The 22441-nt window shown below is 38.6% G+C and overlaps 3 protein-coding genes across 4 annotated transcripts in view; 2 read left to right on the top strand and 1 right to left on the bottom strand.

Moving 5' to 3' along the window:
• Positions 1 to 1007: 1007 nt before the first annotated feature.
• Positions 1008 to 3972, bottom strand: LOC108719888 (tRNA-dihydrouridine(47) synthase [NAD(P)(+)]-like). Of its 2 annotated transcripts, XR_001936280.2 has the most exons (4): positions 3732 to 3972; positions 3143 to 3332; positions 2819 to 3010; positions 1008 to 1310 (listed from the first exon to the last, which is right to left on the bottom strand). XR_001936280.2 is itself a non-coding variant. In XM_041567461.1 (2 exons), exons 1-2 carry the CDS (start codon positions 2992 to 2994, stop codon positions 1238 to 1240), a joined length of 249 nt encoding a protein of 82 aa, XP_041423395.1. In that variant the 5' UTR covers positions 2995 to 3105; the 3' UTR covers positions 1008 to 1237. The 2 variants fall into 2 exon arrangements, 1 of the variants encoding a protein (XP_041423395.1); XM_041567461.1 differs by lacking the exons at positions 3143 to 3332; positions 3732 to 3972 and having other exon boundaries at positions 2819 to 3105.
• Positions 3973 to 7645: 3673 nt separating this feature from the next.
• The window catches only part of MGC83970 (protein), a 40352-nt gene continuing 25556 nt past the window's right edge, over positions 7646 to 22441 (top strand). Inside the window, exons 1-3 of the mRNA NM_001092662.1 lie at positions 7646 to 7876; positions 11256 to 11308; positions 12214 to 12322. Coding sequence (NP_001086131.1) covers positions 7765 to 7876; positions 11256 to 11308; positions 12214 to 12322 — 274 coding nt within the window. The 5' untranslated portion in view covers positions 7646 to 7764. The remainder of the gene's footprint in view (positions 7877 to 11255; positions 11309 to 12213; positions 12323 to 22441) is intronic.
• On the top strand, positions 17183 to 22331 carry LOC121395009. Its single transcript, XM_041567460.1, has 2 exons — positions 17183 to 19209; positions 21632 to 22331. The coding sequence occupies exons 1-2, from the start codon at positions 18329 to 18331 to the stop codon at positions 21633 to 21635; spliced, it is 885 nt and encodes a 294-aa protein (XP_041423394.1). The 5' UTR covers positions 17183 to 18328; the 3' UTR covers positions 21636 to 22331.

The raw sequence follows: 22441 nt of genomic DNA on the forward strand, positions 1-22441 counted from the left end.
GCACTTTCATTGTATTTAAACATATTTTAACTTAGCCTTGGCATGCAACCACAACCCCCCCCCCACTTCCTTGTATTTAGTGTGAAAGTAGCCATAATTCTTACTTTGTCACAAAGTAAAACAGAGCTTACATTACCATTGCAGCCCTTTAAAGGGATACGGTCATGGGAAAAAAAATAAACCAGTTAATAGTGCTGATCCAGCAGAATTCAGCACTGAAATCCATTTCTCAAAAGAGCAAACAGATTTTTTTATATTCAATTTTGAAATCTGACATGTGGCTAGACATATTGTCAATGTCCCAGCTGCCCCCAGTCATGTGACTTGTACTCTGATAAACTTCAATTACTCTTTACTGCAAGTTGGAGTGATATCAACCCCTCCCTCCCCCCCCAGCAGCCAAACAAAAGAACAATGGGAAGGTAACAAGATAACAGCTCCCTGGTAGATCTAAGAACAACACTCAATAGTAAAAACCCATGTCACACTGAGACACAGTTACATTGAGAAGAAAAAACAGCAGCCTGCCAGAAAGCATTTCTCTCCTAAAGTGCAGGCACAAGTCACATGACCAGGGGCAGCTGGGAAATTGACAATATGTCTAGCCCCATGTCAGATTTCAAAATTGAATATAAAAAAATCTGTTTGCTCTTTTGAGAAATGGATTTCAGTGCAGAATTCTGCTGGAGCAGCACTATTAACTGATTCATTTTGAAAAAAACATGTTTCCGATGACAGGATCCCTTTAATGTGCAGTGCCCCAAATTACTCCTGTCTGGAGATGGGACACTTTCAGTTCCTAACTGCTCCTGTCGGGAGGCGGGGCACTTTCAGTTCCTTGCAGCTTTCATAGTCCCTAGAAAAATATTCTTGCTCTTCATGAAATCCCAAACCACCACTCCCTGGCTCAGAAAGAGGATTTGTATGTCTCACTAGCTCCTCGTGAATGGGATAGGGGAAGGCACAATGTCCACAAATTGCAGATAGTATCACTCTGGAGAACCACATTGATCAGTCAGTAATCCTTTTATTTAGAAATACACAACATGTTTCGGATCAAGGATCCTTCCTCAGGTGCTTGTATGAAAACTTCACAGGCCCATGCCAATGTGTCTAAAAACCCAAACTACTCATCAACAGACAGAACATGTTTATTTATTTACTGTAAATAGAAAAAAATATTTCCTATCATTTTCCCCCCATTAATGTATGAACATAAAATAAACAGAATCTGGCCTTATTTAGAAGAGTTGGCTTTGTGCTTTGGCAGAAAGGAGAAGTTTGGAGGGACAGGTCCCAAAAGCATCTCGCTAAAATTAAAGAAGAAAATTAAGTCAATATTTCTAGAGAGAATGCAACTCAGCATGCCTGTTACCACTGCTTTTAGGACAATACAGTATTATTATCAGATGTTGATAAAGCGCCAACATATTCTGCAGAGCTATTCAATAAATTGGCGTTTACGCTAAACATACAGATTAACATACAAAAGAGTTTACAATCTAAACAGTATAGGACTGATCACTTGATTTTCTCTGCAGATTTATAACACTTATATCAGTTGTTACTTTAAACTCTGTATATGAATGTTCTGTATGTAGGAGGAGCAATACTTCCTTTCGTTTGGGGCAATTTCCACTAAACCTAGACATCTGCCCTGTCTACAGCTCATCCCTACTGCTTATAATATTAATGCATGACATCATTGTATAGTGACTATAATTAACTGACCCTCATGCATTAACATTATTAACAGCAGGGACAAGCTGGAGACAAATGGTGACAGTCTAGTTACAATTAGAGATGCACCGAATCCATGAATCGGCCTTTTTCAGCCCGATTTGGATTCAGCCAAATCCTTCTACCCGGCCGAATCCAAATCCTAATTTGCATATGCAAATTAGGGGCGAGGAGGGACATTGTGTAATCAAGTATAGTTACCAGCTTGCACACCCTGGCTCTCCAAGTCGTATTTTGCCCTGTGCCTGGCCGAGAAGGCTTCAGAAACCTCCTGATTTCAGAGTAAATAAATTCCACCGGAACACAGGTCTTAGTTTCAAGCAGGGACAACCCTTGCTTTGTTTTATTTGCGTGATGCAATGTTTCGGGGTGATCCCCTTTGTCAAGCTTGAATATATATTTAAGTAAATATTGCCCTTTTACCACCATTTTGTGATGGTCTCTGTGCTGCCTCAGAGAGAAGTGTGGAAGCAAAAGACAGAACTTTGTCTGTTAATTGGCTTATGTGACCTAACATGTATGGTTTGTTTGGGTTTTTTCTGTGCACCGTGAATCCTACGATCCCGGGTACGGCCCTTATTTTTTAAAATGGCAATTTTCTATTTAGGATTACTCAATGGCACATACTACTAAAAAAAGTATATTATTATGAAAATGGTTTATTTACATGAAGCAGGGTTTTACACATGAGTTGTTTTATGCAATATCTTTTTATAGAGACCGACATTGTTCGGGGGGGGTATAGTTTTCCTTTAATGGGATTATCTCTACAGAGAATAGAGTGTACAACTGATTACCCACAGGAATAATATATATGCGACTGGCCTGTGTCAACTGAGTGTGGTTCTTCCATAGTAGACAACCGCATCTTCATCAACACCAACTATCCATAAAATACTGCCACCTCTTCGGCCCAGCACTAAGGAAAAGCTTGACTGAAGAGGATTATTTATGCAGCCCACATATAACAAACACGGTCAAGGTGAAAGTGTTCCCATGTCAAGTTCTGACTTTTTAAGATCGCTGTTGTGCATAACATAAAATAAATTCCTTAGGTGCCATGCCAAGCCCTGCTTACCTTATTTTTATCCAGTCAGTTACATTCTGATTTGCCATTAAAGTCTCCATGTAATCTCTCCCCATGTAGTACGGTGGTCTTTCATTGATCTTCTGAGGTACATGCTCCAGTAAACCAACGGGAAAATACGTAAAGGAATTCAACAGCAGCATGAGGCTATGAGTCGTAATATCCATTGTTCTGAAACGTTATCTGCGGAGAAAAATCTAGCTGAGGTTTTCAGAAGCAGTAGTAACAATATAAACATGGCAGAGTAGAGTCTGATTCTGCATTCACAGCTATTAAGAGATTGTCAATAAAGGATTATAATAAAAAATACTGTACCTGCATAAAAAGGACAACCACTCCAGCATGAATCGTCTTGTTCTCTCAACCCCCTGGCAATCTGAACCCCAGTGTTCCAGGCCATAATTTGTAAAGTCCCTCAAGATGTCAAAACCGTTCTACTGAGGAAATATCCCAGTGTGGCTGCTCTTTAATTTCAGTAAACAGCCATGGCTTCAGTAACGCTCCTCTGAAATGATACAAATCGGCTTAATGGGAATCTATGAAATCATTGTTCTTGCAATGAAAGCACTATGTCATTATGAAAAGAATATGCAACTCATATCTATTTGACAGTACTGGCTTCAGGTTGCTTAAGACTCATTTAATAAACTGGAATTGCCAATGCATTTTTTTCATACCCCAACCCTACATTTAAAAATCTAACTAATATGTATATTAGGCAAAGTATGATTCACGGATTAATCAAATATATCTATTCTGTACAGTATTTCTGGATATTCCTTCATACTCCTTCCTCTCTCATATTTATTTTGTAAAAATATTGAATCTTAATGCTCAGCAGTAGCTTTTTCATCTTGGTTTCTTCCCTACTCGCCTAAGTAAAAAAAAAAAATAAAACACTAACCTTGCCAACATGACTCCTGAGACTCCGGTCTCAAAAGCTCGATTTGCATCCTCATAGGATATGACGTCACCATTGCCTGCAGATCAAAGAATAAAGCAGTTATAATGCTGCTCATATGAAACAAACTTAAAACAAAACCTGTTTTCAGTCACAAAAAAATATATATAAAATCACTTGCATGATAGCAAACACTATATACAGTCATATGAAAAAGTTTGGGAACCCCTCTCAGCCTGCATAATAATTTACTCCACTTTCAACAAAAAAGATAACAGTGGTATGTCTTTCATTTCCCATTTGAGTATTGGGGTGTTTTCTGAAAAAAAGATTTTTATTGAAGCAGCATTCAGTTGTATGAAATTAAATCAAATGTGAAAAACTGGCTGTGCAAAAATTTGGTAATTTGAATGCATGTAACTGCTCAATACTGATTACTGGCAACACCAACCATCACTTACCTGACCAATCACAGTTTTTGGTAGAAATTATATATCTACATGGCAAATAATTTACTAGTAGGTTGAGTAGAGTAGAAGTCATGACATGCATGCTGCTGATTCTGTGTCATTGAATCATTAATTGAGGCTTGTTCCAAAAAATAGTGTGGAGTTCAATTAGTGAAGTCACTAATTCTTTGAAAAAACAGGTGTCAATTACGGCCTTTTTAAGGAAGGGAGGCAGCAACTGTTGTGCATGCAGGTTATAGTGCATTTCTCTCTAAAAATCTGAGTAAAATGGGTCGTTCCAGACATTGTTCAGAAGAACAGTGTACTTTTGATAAAAAGTTGATTGTAGATGGGAAAACATATAAAGAAGTGCAGGCTACTCGGCTAAAATGATCTCAAATGATTTGAAATGGCAACCAAAACCTGAAAGACATGGAAGAAAACGAAAAACGACCATTGGAATGGATAGAAGAATATCCAAAAAGACCCCGAAAATTATCAAAGAAGGTGTAAAGTTACCTGTGATTACTGTTACAATTAGAAGATGCCTATGTGAAGCCAAACTATTGGCAAGAAGCCCCCGCAAAGACCCATTGTTGAAAAATAAATAAATAAAAAAGAAAAGACGTGCCATATAGGTTACAGCTGGCCTGGCCTAAAAAGAAATGGCTCAACATTTTGTGGACTGATGAAAGCAAGATTGTTCTTTTTGGGTCTAGAGGCCACAGACTGTTTGTCAGACAACCCCCAAACACTGAATTAAGCCACAGAACACAGTGAAGACAGTGAAGCATGGTGGCACAAGCATCATGATATGGTTTATCATACTATGGAGTTGGGCCATGTTTTTTGTTTTCAAACTGTCTCCAGATTTGTTAAAAAGCTTTAAATATTTATCAGACTTCTCAAACACAAATTTCTTTTTTCGTAACTGTCCCCTTAAGCTTTTGTCTAGGCTGTTTTTCACAATATTTTTCCTTCCCACTGCTTCATAAGGTCTTCATTAATTAAATTCTTAAAATCCTCCAGGTGCGATTTGGCAAACCGACATGTGACTCCATAAATGCACTTCCCAAAAGTCTCATACAGGTGACAGTTTGGGCAAATATCCTCCGGTTTTCCTGATATATATGTGGTAACGTCATGCAAAAATTTGCATTTGTCTCCAAAAAAACATTTACTGGTGCATTCCTTAGAAGGAAGAGAAAGCACATATATTTTATAAAAATTATGCAATTTCTGTAACAGCATTTCATATATTTATATGTCCATGTATTTTGTGATCTGTAAGTGATTACATGGAAATAGTTTAGTCTGCTTGAATTGTTTACTCTTCTTTATTTCAGTTTCATTTTTTAAGCTTAAGCACTAATATAATGCTATTGAAACAATATTGCCACCTGCTGTTCATTTCAGCCTACTGGCCAGTCTGAAAATTAATTTTGTAAGAAAAGGAATGCCTTGTGATGTTACTTTGCTTAGAACGGAGAAGAGAAACACCAGATGACTTTGCACGGTTCATTAGCTATCTCTTTATCAGAGAAATATCATAGAACTTTCCTAAAATCACAAAATTAATTTACAGCCAAATGGGAATGAATTGCAAGATGCATTAGCAGTTTAAAAACTAGAAAACTAGAAAAAGAATAATGTATCTTGCAAAAGTGCTTAGAAGAGGAATTCTACATTTTCTGAGGGTACATTTCCTTTAAAGGGGAATTATGCCACCCTGTTCAACATGAGTGTAATGAAAAAGGCTTGTGGCAAACATTAATTTTTGCCTAGCATTTTAATCACAATATTTTTTTTGTTATTTCTAAACTGAAAAGAGATAAACGGGGTAATTGAAGTTACTCAGTGCTTGGTCCTTGTGAAGTAGATAAGATAATCCCCCCTGAAAAATAGATTCCTATTAACAAAACAGTCACAACCAAGGGGGAAGTGAAGGAAAGTGGTTGCATATAATATAAGTAATATAAGTATTTAATTTGAATTTGGTTTAGCCAGGCAGAAGTATTCGGCCGAATCCTGCTGAAAAAGAACCAAACCGAATCCTGGATTCGGTACATCCCTAATTATAAGACTCAACAACAAACAACGTTTCATCAGGTCAGCTAAGCAGAACTAACTACAAACACATATTATTCTATCTGGTAATCAAACTGTGTGGCTGTAATGCAGTCATAAGAGAATACTAAAAATACATAATGCTACCCCTGCAGTTTCTTTTTCATAATACAAAAGACCCTAGATGCTAAACTGGGGCCAGACAGGTAGGTGGAGCTAAGCACACTGCACTATAAAGTAAATATAATGCATTGTGTCTTTTATACAGTGTCCCTGTATCTGTACAAAATGCTGCTCAACAACAAACATACAACAATAATAAAATAACGTTTGTGCTGCATGGGCTACACAGATTCCCATTAACAGATGAATATGTTCTCCTGAGAACTGGAGAAGCCAATTAATGTATAAATCAGGAGGGTACCCATCTGAGAGAAAAAAAAGCAATGGGGCTCAAAGAAGTCCAACCAACTATAAGTTGCAATACACTCGAAGGGCCACAGGTTGGACATCTCTGAGCTCCACTGATTTATTTTTGTCAAATTGGGGGCTCCAGCTTTCAAGCAATGCCTGAAGCTGGCCATAGATGTAAAGATTTTTAAAAGATTTGATCGTCATTGTGAGACCACGATTATCTCGAAACGATCGTACGAATTGTCCATCAACTAAAAAGAGCATTTCAGGCTATATTGCCAGGAAAACAAAGGGTAGCTGCCTGCTTGGCCCTGCAGACATAGATAGATTGCACTGGGACCGATAAAGATTTTTTAACCTGGCCGACCAATTTTCTGACAGATGTCGGGCGAAAAATCGTAAGATGTACGATCGTTCAAATCCCACTAACAGCGCGATAATTTCGAAGGATTGGTCGGACTTCGCGAAAATCGGTCGTTCGGCAAGTGAAATGTTTGCGTCTATGGGGACCTTCAAGGCTACTCACTCTGGCCCTGTAGCTTTTATTCACAACCTGTGCCTGCCAGTCACTGCTAAACTACACCTCCCATCCCTTTACAAAGTAATAAGTGCTACAGAATTAAACATTTTCCCCCAGATACTGAAAGGGGCCCAGGCTAAGTACTTGCTTGCCCTGCACTACCCTAAACGTATGCATGCTACAGCCCAGGCATACTGTATATTAGTGCTATCTGATAGCTGTACTACTGGCTACACTACTGTAGAAAATACACTACACTAGTCTATTCCCAGCTGCAGGCTGTCTCTGCACAGCTCAGTCCCAGCAGCAAGTTCCCAGTGCTCTCCGCACACCAGGAACAGGAAGTACGGTACATTGTGCAACCATATCCGTCTTCCCCCATTACAGACGTGCAACCATATCCGTCTTCCCCTACTACAGACGTGCAACTAATATTTGGGTTCGTCCGACTCCTGACAGCCCTGCGCCAGAGATCCCCACCCCCTCCTCTCTCGTTAGCTGGGGTAGTACCATCCAGCTAGTGTGACAGCCGGGTGAAAGTTCCGGTTCCGGTGGCGTTTCCGTGTTATTCTTCTGTATCAGAACCATGGAGAGAAAGTGGGCAAAACTCCCTGGCACTATGGCGCTGCTTCTGCTGATCAGCCTGGGAATGGCCTGGGGCAGTTACACCAGCGCCCCTGCACCCGCTGCTGCTACAGGTAAGGACTCATTTGCATTCATTATCACTCAGCCATTGCTTCTTAGAGACACCCCTTCTTTATATTCAATGTATAATACAGACAGTACATAGTGCTGGCAGCTATTAACCTGTCATTCCCATTAAATGGATGCTCGCCTTTGAGTTAACTGTTAGTACGATGTAGAGGGTGATATTCTGAGACAATTTGCAGCTGGTATTCATTTTTTTTTATTATTTGTGATTTTTGAGTTATTTATCTTTTTATTCAGCAGCTCTCCAGTTTGCAGTTAAAGCAATTTGGTTGCAAGAGCCAAGATTCCCCTAGCAACCATGCATTGATTTGAATAAGAGACTGGAATAGGAGAGGGACTGAATAGAAAGATGAGTAATAAAAAGTAGCAATCAATTAGCAGCCTTACAGAGCATTTGTTTTTTGATGAGGTGCGTAACCCTTCCATTTGAAAGCTGGAAAGAGTCAGAAGAAGAAATCCTAGATGTTGTTGGGTGATTTGAACTAGACTGTTCATAGAAGTGTAGAGACCCATAGGTTTAATAGGTCCCCATGGCTTTAAATCGCTACCCTTCCTCCTTTTCCCTAGTTGCTTGGCTAAAGCCCATGTATCTAGTTTAAGTATTTACATATCCAGTGTTATTGGCCAAGAGGTGTAATGACCACTTCCTACCATACTCCCATATAGTGTTTGGAAAGGGGTTGATCTTCCTCTTTGGCTGCTGGTCTCCTAACCATCTGGATCTGCCCATTGAGCCTGGGTACACAAAGGCCTAGTAAAGCAATTGCCCTAATGGGACCAGCACCTTTAGTGTCTAAATCGGGGACCAGGGAACCCCGTGGAGGAGATTAGCTAGAGACAGGGTTATATCTGTTATAGACTCTCTAGGAGAGTAAGGTAGAGAGTTCAGCTTTGTGCTCCATCAAGGATCTGTAGCTGGAGTAGCTTCCCAAGGCTCTTAGATTGCTTTCAGTGAAGGGACCACAGTGGATAGGGTGTCAGTCTTAGGCTTTTTCTCCCTGACCACTCCGTTGGGTGGGATCCTGACCACTTCAAGGTATATCTGCCGGGGATTCCTATTACTGCATGACTATAATGCCTTATTGGAGTCACATTCCTCAGCTGCGTCATCCACCTGTTCTAGCCTATGATTTTAGGCTATACTGTAACTCTTATTGACTGTAAGTAAACCTGAGGACATTTGTCTTGTACAAATAAATTGTTACTCTTTTGTTTCATCGTAAGAATCTCCTGGCGTTCATCTTTTGCTATTTTTATTACACCCAGGGGCGTAACTATAGAGGAAGCAGACCCTACGGTTGCAGGGGGGCCCAGGAGTGTAGGGGGCCCAGTGAGACCCTAATTAATTAGCAATTTTAATATATCTTGGTAAAATAGGCCAACTTATAAATATTTTGGGGCCCTAAATTGAATTTGCTATGGGGCCCAGTAACAACTAGTTACACCACTGATTACACCATTCCTGAAATCTTCCACTTAGCGAAGGCCCTAGCCTGAAGTGTTGAGTCACATGTAAACCATGCTCTTCACCAGCTGGACATTAACCCCTTTTTTGTCTGCCTAGCCAAATTAGCGTTACAGAAGGAACCCCCTGAACATTGCTCAGCTGAAACAATGTTGCATGGAGAAGTGGGAAAAATGTCTACTGGTTGACATCAAGTCTTGGCGGGCAGTTATATGTAATGTCAAAAGGGGCAATACCAGGTATTAGAACCAAGGGTGCACTTTTCCCACAGAAGGAAATGGCAATTCTATAATTTTTCTGTTGAATAAAGGATTGCAGAGATGTTTTTCCTTGTTTTTTATTCAGTTACATCATCTTTATATTCTGTTTGTATAAGGATGATATATTAATATGTCCACATATGTTAATAAATAAAATAAACTTTACTTACAGTGGTGTGAAAAACTATTTGCCCCCTTCCTGATTTCTTATTCTTTTGCATGTTTGTCACACAAAATGTTTCTGATCATCAAACACATTTAACTATTAGTCAAAGATAACACAAGTAAACACAAAATGCAGTTTTTAAATGAGGGTTTTTATTATTTAGGGAGAAAAGAAATCCAAACCTGTGTGAAAAAGTAATTGCCCCCTGAACCTAATAACTGGTTGGGCCACCCTTAGCAGCAATAACTGCAATCAAGCGTTTGCGATAACTTGCAACGAGTCTTTTACAGCGCTCTGGAGGAATTTTGGCCCACTCATCTTTGCAGAATTGTTGTAATTCAGCTTTATTTGAGGGTTTTCTAGCATGAACCGCCTTTTTAAGGTCATGCCACAACATCTCAATAGGATTCAGGTCAGGACTTTGACTAGGCCACTCCAAAGTCTTCATTTTGTTTTTCTTCAGCCATTCAGAGGTGGATTTGCTGGTGTGTTTTGGGTCATTGTCCTGCTGCAGCACCCAAGATCGCTTCAGCTTGAGTTGACGAACAGATGGCCGGACATTCTCCTTCAGGATTTTTTGGTAGACAGTAGAATTCATGGTTCCATCTATCACAGCAAGTCTTCCAGGTCCTGAAGCAGCAAAACAACCCCAGACCATCACACTACCACCACCATATTTTACTGTTGGTATGATGTTCTTTTTCTGAAATGCCGTGTTACTTTTACGCCAGATGTAACGGGACGCGCACCTTCCAAAAAGTTCAACTTTTGTCTCGTCGGTCCACAAGGTATTTTCCCAAAAGTCTTGGCAATCATTGAGATGTTTTTTAGCAAAATTGAGACGAGCCTTAATGTTCTTTTTGCTTAAAAGTGGTTTGCACCTTGAAAATCTGCCATGCAGGCTGTTTTTGCCCAGTCTCTTTCTTATGGTGGAGTTGTGAACACTGACCTTAATTGAGGCAAGTGAGGCCTGCAGTTCTTTAGATGTTGTCCTGGGGTCTTTTGTGGCCTCTCGGATGAGTTGTCTCTGCGCTCTTGGGGTAATTTTGGTCGGCCGGCCACTCCTGGGAAGGTTCACCACTGTTCCATGTTTTTGCCATTTGTGGATAATGGCTCTCACTGTGGTTCGCTGGAGTCCCAAAGCTTTAGAAATGGCTTTATAACCTTTGAAATTGAACTTAGGTGTGATAAACCACAGTTAAGTTATTTTTTAACAAGGGGGGCAATCACTTTTTCACACAGGCCCATGTAGATTTGGAGTTTTTTTTCTCCCTTAATAACGTAAACCTTCATTTAAAAACTGCATTTTGTGTTCAATTATGTTATCTTTGACTAATAGTTAACGGTTTTTGATGAGCAGAAACATTTAAGTGTGACAAACATGCAAAAGAATAAGAAATCAGGAAGGGGGCAAATAGTTTTTCACACCACTGTAGACTAAACTGATACATTCTTTTCTGTTTTTGCACATTCAGGTTGTAGCTCCTATTCAGGAAGGTCCTGTGAAGAATGCCTGAAAAATGTCTCTGTAAGTAGTCCCCAGGTTCATTTCTGTGCATCTTTAGGTTTCATTATTTATCCTTAAAGGGCATGTAAAGGCAAAAAAATAAAATCCAATCTTTAATGAAAAAGAAACCTATCTCCAATATACTTTAATTAAAAAATGTGTACCGTTTTTATAAGAAACCTGACTGTATGCAGTGAAATTCTCCCTTCATTTACTGCTGTGGATAGGAATTGTCAGATGGTCTCTAACTGCTGAGCAGTGAAACAATCATACTTATGAACAGCAGGGGGAGCCCCCGCCTTACTTCCCAGCCATGCAGAACTCAAGCAGCTTTGTTTATGACGATCCCTAGCAGCCTAGACCACACTGAGCATGTGCACAGTCTTAGTCTTGCAAAGATGTTTAACAAAGTTACAAGATGGTGACCCCCTGTAGCCAACTTTGAAAGCATAAATCATTTGTTTGATTAGGCTTGTGGTGCAGTAAGTTCATGTTTATATTTAGTATACAAAATACAGCATTTCTAGCTTATTCTATTTTAGACTTTACATGCCCTTTAATGCAGGGCTAAACAACATTACCTAAAAAGTTTTAGCAGCTTTACAGCTTTATTTATAGCTCAACAGCATCTAGAGAGCTACAGGTTGTCAAAATCTGCCTTAAATGTGCACTTGGGCAAACAGATGGTAAATTCACAAATGAAGATGTTTCTATACCAAAGCTGATTTTTTTTTTTTAAATAATTTTAATTATTATTTTACATATTTTAGAAAATATTGAGTAATTAATTATATGCTAAGTTATGAATGAGTAGCAGCACATTGTATTGTACACTGTTTATTCAGTATCTGTAGAAGAGGCAGAAGATCTGCTTTATTCTTAATCTGTTCATTTATTGATTGTGTGTTTGCTTTTCTGTTATGTAGTGCTTTTGGTGTATAACCAACAACGCTTGTTTGGACTATCCAGTGAGGAACATTTTACCGCCGTCCTCTCTCTGTGCTCTGTCCGCAGCTAGATGGGGTGCTTGCTGGAGTAAGTATCTTTCACTTGTTGCCTTTAAACAAGCTCTGTTCCTTCATTTTTACTTATCCTATATATTTTTCTAAATTAATAATACAAATATCTGTTACTGACTGATCTTGCAGTCCTATTTTTCAAGCTGGCTACAACTGTCATTGTTAACTTTAGTAATACTGTTAGCTCTGACAAGTAGACAATAGGCTATTGGTTTCTTGGGGGCCAATTATTACTAAAAATTCGGATTACTATTTATTTTGTCACATCATTTTCTCTCTGAAAATTTATGGGGTTTTTTATTCAAAAAAATATAAGATTTTTTAAGTGTAAGGGGCAGATTTATCAAAATGGGAGATTAGAGCTTGCCACAGAAAAACTCACGTATTTTATCAATGGAGTTCAGAATTTGATAAATACATTTCTAAAAACCCCACAGGAATCAATAGAAAGTGTGTGAGTTTTCTGTGGCAAGATCTAATCTCACATTTTGATAAATCTGCCCCCGAAAAGCTCTAATACGAAACTCTGTCAAATAAAAGTAGTAGAGGTCCTAAAGAAATTGATGGGAGCTGGCCTCATCCTATTGGACTTATTTTCTTTTTTTTAACCATTCAGACTTTTAGTGGTTTTTGGGGTTTTTTTCACTAGTAATTGTCTGAAAAAGTAAAGTTTTTAGATATTTTGTATCTTCTAGTACAGTGATCCCCAACCAGTAGCTCGTGAGCAACATGTTGCTCTCCAACCCTTTGGATGTTGCTCTCAGTGTCCTCAAAGCAGGTGCTTATTTTTGAATCCCAGGCTTAGAAGCATGTTTTAATTGCATAAAAAATAAGTACAGCGCCAAGTAGAGCCTCTTGTAGACCACATTGGGTCTACCATGGGTTGTGTTGCTCCCCAACTCTCTCTATATTTGAATGTGGCTCACGGGTAAAAAAAGGTTGGGGACCCCTGTTCTAGTGCATCTTCCAGCTTTTTTTTTCTTTGACTTTTTATATTCAGATCTTTTAATAACTTTCACAGCATTTGTGGTTTAAGAGAAACCCCCAAAAAAGCCAGCAGGTCATGTCCTGAAAGCCAAGATGATGTGATGTAACATATAAAGCACTGCGTATCTTGACCGCGCTATATAAATAAATGATAATGATGATGATACATGAAAGTGTGGTGTCGGCTTATAATTGTTGGTAAAGGGGAAAAACACAGACATAGCTGAGAAATAACAGAAACCATAACGGCTTAGGTTAATGTCTTGTAATCAGCACAATCAGTGGTGTCCCTAAAAGTTACTGGAACCTACAGTTAACTTTTTTTTTTAATGACACCTCTGTAATGTTGTGCCCACCCAAAATTCACAGACTTCTCCTTTTGTTACTCTATGAACACAACAGGGCATTTTAGGATAAATTGGCCCTTGATTGCAATTCTATAAAAGGATTTATGCTCCAGGCACACCATTACATGCATGTTTTTGGCAGCTCTATAAGCTTAATGCTCTTGGACTAATATCACTAAAATCCTTAGAGCTGTAATTTGCTAAGTTTTCTAGTATTGCCAATATTTATGCAGATACAAATGTATTAGCATGCAAATCGGTCATATAATCATTCAAATTGCACTGGATTCATCTAAATGGCGTCTAATACATATGCATTTGTATATTAGTTACAGTGTTACTTCTGCTTTTATTATGAGAGATTAAGGTAATGAGGAATTGTGCATTTTAGCCACGTTAGTCTGTATATTCCCCTGATTTCTGTTTGCAATGAAATAATACTGAAAATGCATAAGTATACACCTGGGAGTAAATTAAAATATTGATGATCAACTGTGGGCAAGGAGGGCAAACAAAAATATTGTAATAGTTACTAATACACTTAAGGACAGATTTATTAAGGGTCGAATTGAAAATTCTAAATTTCTAATTCATTTTATGGTAAAAACTATCAAATTCGACTGGGGAATTTAAAAAAAAATTCGATTTTCGAGGTTTATTAAAGTCTGGCCATTTAGGAATTCTAATTTGACTATTCACCACCTAAAACCTGCCAGATTTCTGTATAAGTCAGTGGGAGAGGTCCAGTGATCAATTCAAAGATGTTTGCAGCCTTCCTGACATTCGAGTTTTTTTCAGGGGGAAAAAACTTGAATCAATTTGGTTGAATTTGAATCAAGTTTTTGGGTCGGTAAAATTAGTCCGAGTTTTCCATATTCGTTTTTTTTTTTTCGAATAAATAATCGAATATTCGAATTATGAGTTAAATTGAATTCATGTGAGTTAAAAAAAATTCGAAATTCGACCCTTGATAAATGTGCCTTTTAATGTAAAAAGCGGAAACATCTTTCATAATAGATGTAGAAGGCCAGTTACTGCCCAAATGAAAAGGGAATCAACAGTTCGGCTATGTTGTATGTTCAAAAGTACATACATAAAGTAATGATCAATATCACATGTAACAGTAGCTGTATATACATACACATACAGATGGAAAGATGGGTAATGCCGATACTTATAAAGTGTTTGAGAATACCCTGATGTTTGGGAACAGAGTCCTAAATTGGTGGTTTCAAATCAAAGCTCCAGTAATGCTCACTGCTGTCTTATTATGGCAACCAGTAGCATTTGTTCCTCTTAATACATTTCCTAAATACTTTTAATACTGATTTGGTTAGAATAAACACTTATCCACATTGTTAGCAACAGTGTACCAGATAGGCCAAGATATCAGAAGGTACTCCTGATCACCCCACCATAAAGCTTTGTGTGCCAATACAATGGTCTTTTACTAAGAATGAGAGAGTCCAGATGATATTGTGGAAAGATAGATTAGTGATGTAAAAATAATAAAGAAGGTGAGTGAAGAGAGAGGAAAATATACTTTGCATAGTGGACCTGTGGCCCAAGGTTTTATGGTGGGTCTTGACACCCCTATAGGTAGCCATGGAAGGTGAACCATAGTTAACCTATAAAGTATGCTCCTATACTTGAGAAATAAAATGTGTGTACCATTCAGGCTACATGTGATGGCTTTGTGATACAGTCATGCAACTGAACAACTGAAATAGCTTTCCATAGCAGTGTTGTACAATTAGATGCAAATCACAGAGAGAGCTGAGAGAAAGCAAACGAAGAGGCAGAACTTGCTGCTAAGTGCTCTTTATTGCACACAACATGTTTCGGGCCCAAAGCCCTTTATCAAGTGTACAAATCATTATGTGAACAGACTTTTTAAGGTGTAAAACAGGAAGTGAGATCATCAAACATCATATGTCAATCAAAAGTGGCATGGTATTCATGTCGTCATAATTTATGTTAATAAAAATATATAAAATACCTTTGTTATAGTTCAACCGTGATACAGTGCTTATGTCATCACAATACGTGCTCATAAAATCGATAAAATATAAAAATAGTACAAAAATAGTCCAAATGGTCTTTTGACTTCATTCCAAGGTTACGAAATTTATATAAGTATTGCACAAAGGTTGTATCTACATAGTGTTTCACTAAAGTGCTGATATGCTAATGAACACAAAAGGAACTGCCCATTTCTAGGCCTACCACTAATACAACAAGATCACATGTCTATTTTACATAGAAGGATTACCCAATATTCTTACCACTAGTTGTACATATAATGTAACTATCTTGGGCTCAGTAATTCTGTTATCTGCAAGGAAAAATAGAATATAAGTTTTAAGGGAGAATACATTACAAATGTATCAAAAAGGACGTCTCAATGGGCTGTAAAAAAGTTAAAAAGTTATCAGTCATCGTATACACAAAATAGAGATAAGGGATGTTACAATGTAGTTATAAGAAACATTTGACACTCCAGCTATCATTCATGCCTTTTGGATAGAGAGTATCCAGTTTTTTAATCCAGTATGCCTCCCTCTGTGACAATTTTTTCCTCTGATTGCCTCCTCTTTGCATTGGGTTAACAACTTCAAGTATAGCCCATCTTAGCTGGGACTGATTATGGTTGGCAGTATTAAAATGTCTAGATACTGTTGTGTCGGTGGCTGCTCCTTTTTTAAAATTCCTTATATTCCCTTTATGTTCCTTTATGCGTGTCTTAACTGCTCTTATGGTTTGACCAATGTATGCAAGCCCACAGGGACATTTTAGCATATAGATCACATAGCTTGTGTCACATGTGGCAAAGTGATTTAGCTTAACAGGAGTGCCGTTTGCTGGATGTCGCAAGGTTTCTCCTTTAATGATAGCGGAGCAACAATTGCAATTTAGACAGGCAAATGTTCCCACTTTAGGCTGACCCAGAAACCTCTGGGTACCCAGTATACGGGGCGGGTTAACTTCCGATGGGCATAATATATCTCGAAGACACCTTCCTTTGTTGTAGCTAAATATTGGGGGTTTTGTCAGGGAACTCCTTAAAGGAGAAGGAAAGCTACGGATGCATTTTATTGCCAATAGATTAGCTGCAATAGTGCAAGCTAGAATGCTATATTTATTCTGTAGAATGTTTTACCATACCTGAGTTAAAACTCTAGAAACTCTCTGTTTGTTTAGGATAGGAGCTGCAGTATTAACATGGTGTGACATCACTTCCTGCCTGAGTCTCTCCCTGCTCTGGGCTCAGATTACAGTAGAGAAGGGAGGGGGGTGGAAGAGGAGCAAACTGAGCATGCTCTTGCCCAGGGCAATGAGGTTTAAGCTGAAGGCAGGAAGTCTGATACAGAAGCCCATGTGTACACAATAGAAGGTAAGAAATGCTGTGTTTCTTTTGACAGGGGACTCAGAGCAATATTACTTTGGGGGTTTACTGGTATATTTAGATGGACCTTTCTGTTAAGGCTTACTTAGTTTTAACCTTTCCTTCTCCTTTAATGTTTTTTCCTGTAATACCAATGGCCAGTATTTGTGGATTATACGTTCTATATCTTTGCTTTTGGTACTGTATTGGCTTACAAATGGGAAGACATCCCTTCTGTCTCTAACTTTATATGTAAGAAGTTCTTTCCTAGGTATTGTGCCTACTTCCCTGGCGCAGTTCTCAATATTTTTAGGTTTATAACCACGTTCAATAAATCTATGTTTAAGAGTATTTACTGCAAGGGAATAGTTGGTCTCTTCAGAAGTGATCCTACGTGCCCTTATAAACTGGCCCTTAGGGATTGCTCTCATTACTTTAGGGGCATGGAAACTAGAAGCATGTAAGATATTATTTTTCTCAGTGGGTTTACGGTACAGATTTGTACTGATGTTACCCTCATTTACAGTTATGAGACGTCCTTTTTGATACATTTGTAATGTATTCTCCCTTAAAACTTATATTCTATTTTTCCTTGCAGATAACAGAATTACTGAGCCCAAGATAGTTACATTATATGTACAACTAGTGGTAAGAATATTGGGTAATCCTTCTATGTAAAATAGACATGTGATCTTGTTGTATTAGTGGTAGGCCTAGAAATGGGCAGTTCCTTTTGTGTTCATTAGCATATCAGCACTTTAGTGAAACACTATGTAGATACAACCTTTGTGCAATACTTATATAAATTTCGTAACCTTGGAATGAAGTCAAAAGACCATTTGGACTATTTTTGTACTATTTTTATATTTTATCGATTTTATGAGCACGTATTGTGATGACATAAGCACTGTATCACGGTTGAACTATAACAAAGGTATTTTATATATTTTTATTAACATAAATTATGACGACATGAATACCATGCCACTTTTGATTGACATATGATGTTTGATGATCTCACTTCCTGTTTTACACCTTAAAAAGTCTGTTCACATAATGATTTGTACACTTGATAAAGGGCTTTGGGCCCGAAACATGTTGTGTGCAATAAAGAGCACTTAGCAGCAAGTTCTGCCTCTTCGTTTGCTTTCTCTCAGCTCTCTCTGTGATTTGCATATATCCTACACCTGGAGCGGGGGTGCTTCGCTGAGATTGAGAGCATAGCTGCCAGTTCCCCAGTCATCCTGTTATATTGTTCATAAGTGAGTACCGCTAGACTGTGGGTGAAGGACAGCAGTTTAATATGTCTGAGGATTCTATCCCTTCAACTGCGACTACGTTTGCATATGATGAAGCAGATATTGGAAGGATTTTAAGTAAAATTGATGCAGTAAATCTGCTTTCAACGCAAGACATCGTTACTACAGATACAGAGAAGGATCTGTTCAACCTACGACGAAAGGAAATACACACCAGTCTGCATGTAAGTTCTCTGGCTGAATATATCAAAGTTAAAAGAATTCCCCGAGGTCTAAGACTTGACATCAAACCTAATTTATGTGCAGAAAATAATCTCCTGCAACAACGCTGGCATGAAATATGCAATAAATGTAGCCAGGATTTGATGCTTTTAACCGTTGAAACACTTACTGAAAAACTGGTGGATATCCGCACTGAAGTCCAGAAATACAAAGAACAGCTACTATTAGAGAAAGGCAAGGATCAAGCGGAGAAAGTGATCAGCGAACAGGAGCGTGCACTGGCCAAATTACGCGAGACTATCATCCTCCGAAAGCGCAACAAGTTCGAAAGAGACGCGCGTGACTACAGAGAGGGCCGCGAATACACGTGGCGAGAAGACAGGAACAGCCAGCGTACACAGCCAGGCCAGTATAGTCCGCGCTACAGACGAACGGATCGAGCGGAAAGAAGACCTTGGGCTTCAACTGACACCGCACAGCCCCAGTATCGGCGCAAACAGCGTTATAGAACCCCACGACAGGGCACATCACGCGCACCGACGGAGCTAACATCCAGCAGCGAAGAATGTTCTGCCTCATCTTCCCAATCCTCTGTGCCTTTTTTAGGAGCTGCGGCACCCCAGGACACGATGGGTATACCACGCAATCAAAAGCCACAGAACACCAGGGAGCAATACCCAACGAGGAATCGCAAGGCAACAAGGTAAATCACCTTGTGGTGAACTTATCCTCCTATGAACTAGACAAGTATGAAATACAAGTACTTAATAAGGGTCTAGGCTTTGTACCAACACATAACCCTGAATTTGTGACCTGGGAAATTGACTTTCAAAAGTTTCTAAGGAATATTAAATTAAAATTACATTTTGGCACACCTGGGGCTGCTAGTAGTATTAAAACTACTAACCCAGTTGAAGTGTTTAATGGGTTAAAAAATACTAGCACTTTTGTACCTGAAGTAAATAATGAATTTTTGTCTGCCTTTGAAAAAATCGTTACACATGAGGTGAAACAGGTTTGGGAAAAGAATGCAACCAAGGGGTGCAGGACAAATCTTACTTATAAGGAGAAATCGGCACTTCAAAAACTCAAAACGAATGAGTCAATTGTTATACGTAAAGCTGATAAAGGTGGGGCAATTGTATTATTGAATAAGGACTCTTACCTACAGGAGGCCTATAAACGACTCAATATGCCAGGCCATTATGAGAAAATAGAGATTGATCCCACTCTCAATATAAAAAAGAGGTTGAATTGATGGTCTCGCAAGCAGCCGAGAATGGCCTTATTCCAAACCATGTAAAAGATTTCCTTTGTAAAGAACATCCGCGCATACCTGTGCTATACCTGCTACCTAAGATCCACAAGTCCTTAGAGAATCCGCCAGGCAGGCCTATAGTTTCTGGAATAGATTCTGTACTAGAACCTCTTTCCAAGTTTGTGGATAAGTTTCTACAGCCCTTGGTTGCCAATATTCCTACCTGCCTCACTGACACCACAGATTTACTTTGTAAATTAAGGGATCTTGGGAAAATGAGTACCAATGTTAAACTGTATAGTATTGACATACAGAGCCTCTACACATCTATCCCGCAAGAAGAGGGTATACGATATGTAGAGGAAGCTTTATTAGAAACAAATGTCTCCCATCAACTATTGTATTTTATCATTGATTGTTTGTCGGTTGTCTTAAAGAGGAATTATTTTAGATTCTCTGGGGAATTCTATTGGCAAAGACAGGGGACGTCGATGGGTGCAGCCGTCGCTCCATCATTTGCCAATATTTTTGTCCACAGAATCGAGAAGCAATTATTCCTGACAGCACCATATCTACAGTACATACTGGGATATTATAGATTTGTGGATGATATCCTCATATTGTGGGAAGGTTCAGACTCTGCCTTTATGGAAATGGTTAACAAAGCAAATGAGGCACACCCTACCATAAAATTCACCACTGAGCAGGGGGGGCAGAGCATTAACTTCCTTGATGTTACCATAACTGTAAATGAGGGTAACATCAGTACAAATCTGTACCGTAAACCCACTGAGAAAAATAATATCTTACATGCTTCTAGTTTCCATGCCCCTAAAGTAATGAGAGCAATCCCTAAGGGCCAGTTTATAAGGGCACGTAGGATCACTTCTGAAGAGACCAACTATTCCCTTGCAGTAAATACTCTAAAACATAGATTTATTGAACGTGGTTATAAACCTAAAAATATTGAGAACTGCGCCAGGGAAGTAGGCACAATACCTAGGAAAGAACTTCTTACATATAAAGTTAGAGACAGAAGGGATGTCTTCCCATTTGTAAGCCAATACAGTACCAAAAGCAAAGATATAGAACGTATAATCCACAAATACTGGCCATTGGTATTACAGGAAAAAACATTAAGGAGTTCCCTGACAAAACCCCCAATATTTAGCTACAACAAAGGAAGGTGTCTTCGAGATATATTATGCCCATCGGAAGTTAACCCGCCCCGTATACTGGGTACCCAGAGGTTTCTGGGTCAGCCTAAAGTGGGAACATTTGCCTGTCTAAATTGCAATTGTTGCTCCGCTATCATTAAAGGAGAAACCTTGCGACATCCAGCAAACGGCACTCCTGTTAAGCTAAATCACTTTGCCACATGTGACACAAGCTATGTGATCTATATGCTAAAATGTCCCTGTGGGCTTGCATACATTGGTCAAACCATAAGAGCAGTTAAGACACGCATAAAGGAACATAAAGGGAATATAAGGAATTTTAAAAAAGGAGCAGCCACCGACACAACAGTATCTAGACATTTTAATACTGCCAACCATAATCAGTCCCAGCTAAGATGGGCTATACTTGAAGTTGTTAACCCAATGCAAAGAGGAGGCAATCAGAGGAAAAAATTGTCACAGAGGGAGGCATACTGGATTAAAAAACTGGATACTCTCTATCCAAAAGGCATGAATGATAGCTGGAGTGTCAAATGTTTCTTATAACTACATTGTAACATCCCTTATCTCTATTTTGTGTATACGATGACTGATAACTTTTTAACTTTTTTACAGCCCATTGAGACGTCCTTTTTGATACATTTGTAATGTATTCTCCCTTAAAACTTATATTCTATTTTTCCTTGCAGATAACAGAATTACTGAGCCCAAGATAGTTACATTATATGTACAACTAGTGGTAAGAATATTGGGTAATCCTTCTATGTAAAATAGACATGTGATCTTGTTGTATTAGTGGTAGGCCTAGAAATGGGCAGTTCCTTTTGTGTTCATTAGCATATCAGCACTTTAGTGAAACACTATGTAGATACAACCTTTGTGCAATACTTATATAAATTTCGTAACCTTGGAATGAAGTCAAAAGACCATTTGGACTATTTTTGTACTATTTTTATATTTTATCGATTTTATGAGCACGTATTGTGATGACATAAGCACTGTATCACGGTTGAACTATAACAAAGGTATTTTATATATTTTTATTAACATAAATTATGACGACATGAATACCATGCCACTTTTGATTGACATATGATGTTTGATGATCTCACTTCCTGTTTTACACCTTAAAAAGTCTGTTCACATAATGATTTGTACACTTGATAAAGGGCTTTGGGCCCGAAACATGTTGTGTGCAATAAAGAGCACTTAGCAGCAAGTTCTGCCTCTTCGTTTGCTTTCTCTCAGCTCTCTCTGTGATTTGCATATATCCTACACCTGGAGCGGGGGTGCTTCGCTGAGATTGAGAGCATAGCTGCCAGTTCCCCAGTCATCCTGTTATATTGTTCAAAAGTTGTACAATTAGAGGCACATTTACCAAGGGTCGAATTTCGAATTAGAGTTTTTTTAAACTCCCTTAAAATTTTAATGAATTCAAAATTCGATTTATTAATAAAATCGAATTTTCAAAGCTGAGACAAATGTAAACGACCCAAAAA

This window comes from Xenopus laevis, chromosome 6S, assembly GCF_017654675.1.
Source record: "Xenopus laevis strain J_2021 chromosome 6S, Xenopus_laevis_v10.1, whole genome shotgun sequence".
Classification (NCBI taxonomy): domain Eukaryota; kingdom Metazoa; phylum Chordata; class Amphibia; order Anura; family Pipidae; genus Xenopus; species Xenopus laevis.

Excerpts from the sequence above, each read along its gene's own strand:
- LOC108719888 (XM_041567461.1), bottom strand. The coding sequence starts at position 2,994 with ATGGATATTACGACTCATAGCCTCATGCTGCTGTTGAATTCCTTTACG. Across the intron at positions 1,311-2,818 it reads ACTGACTGGATAAAAATAAG|CGAGATGCTTTTGGGACCTG; the intron begins GTAAGCAGGGCT and ends CTTTAATTTTAG.
- LOC121395009 (XM_041567460.1), top strand. The coding sequence starts at position 18,329 with ATGTCTGAGGATTCTATCCCTTCAACTGCGACTACGTTTGCATATGAT.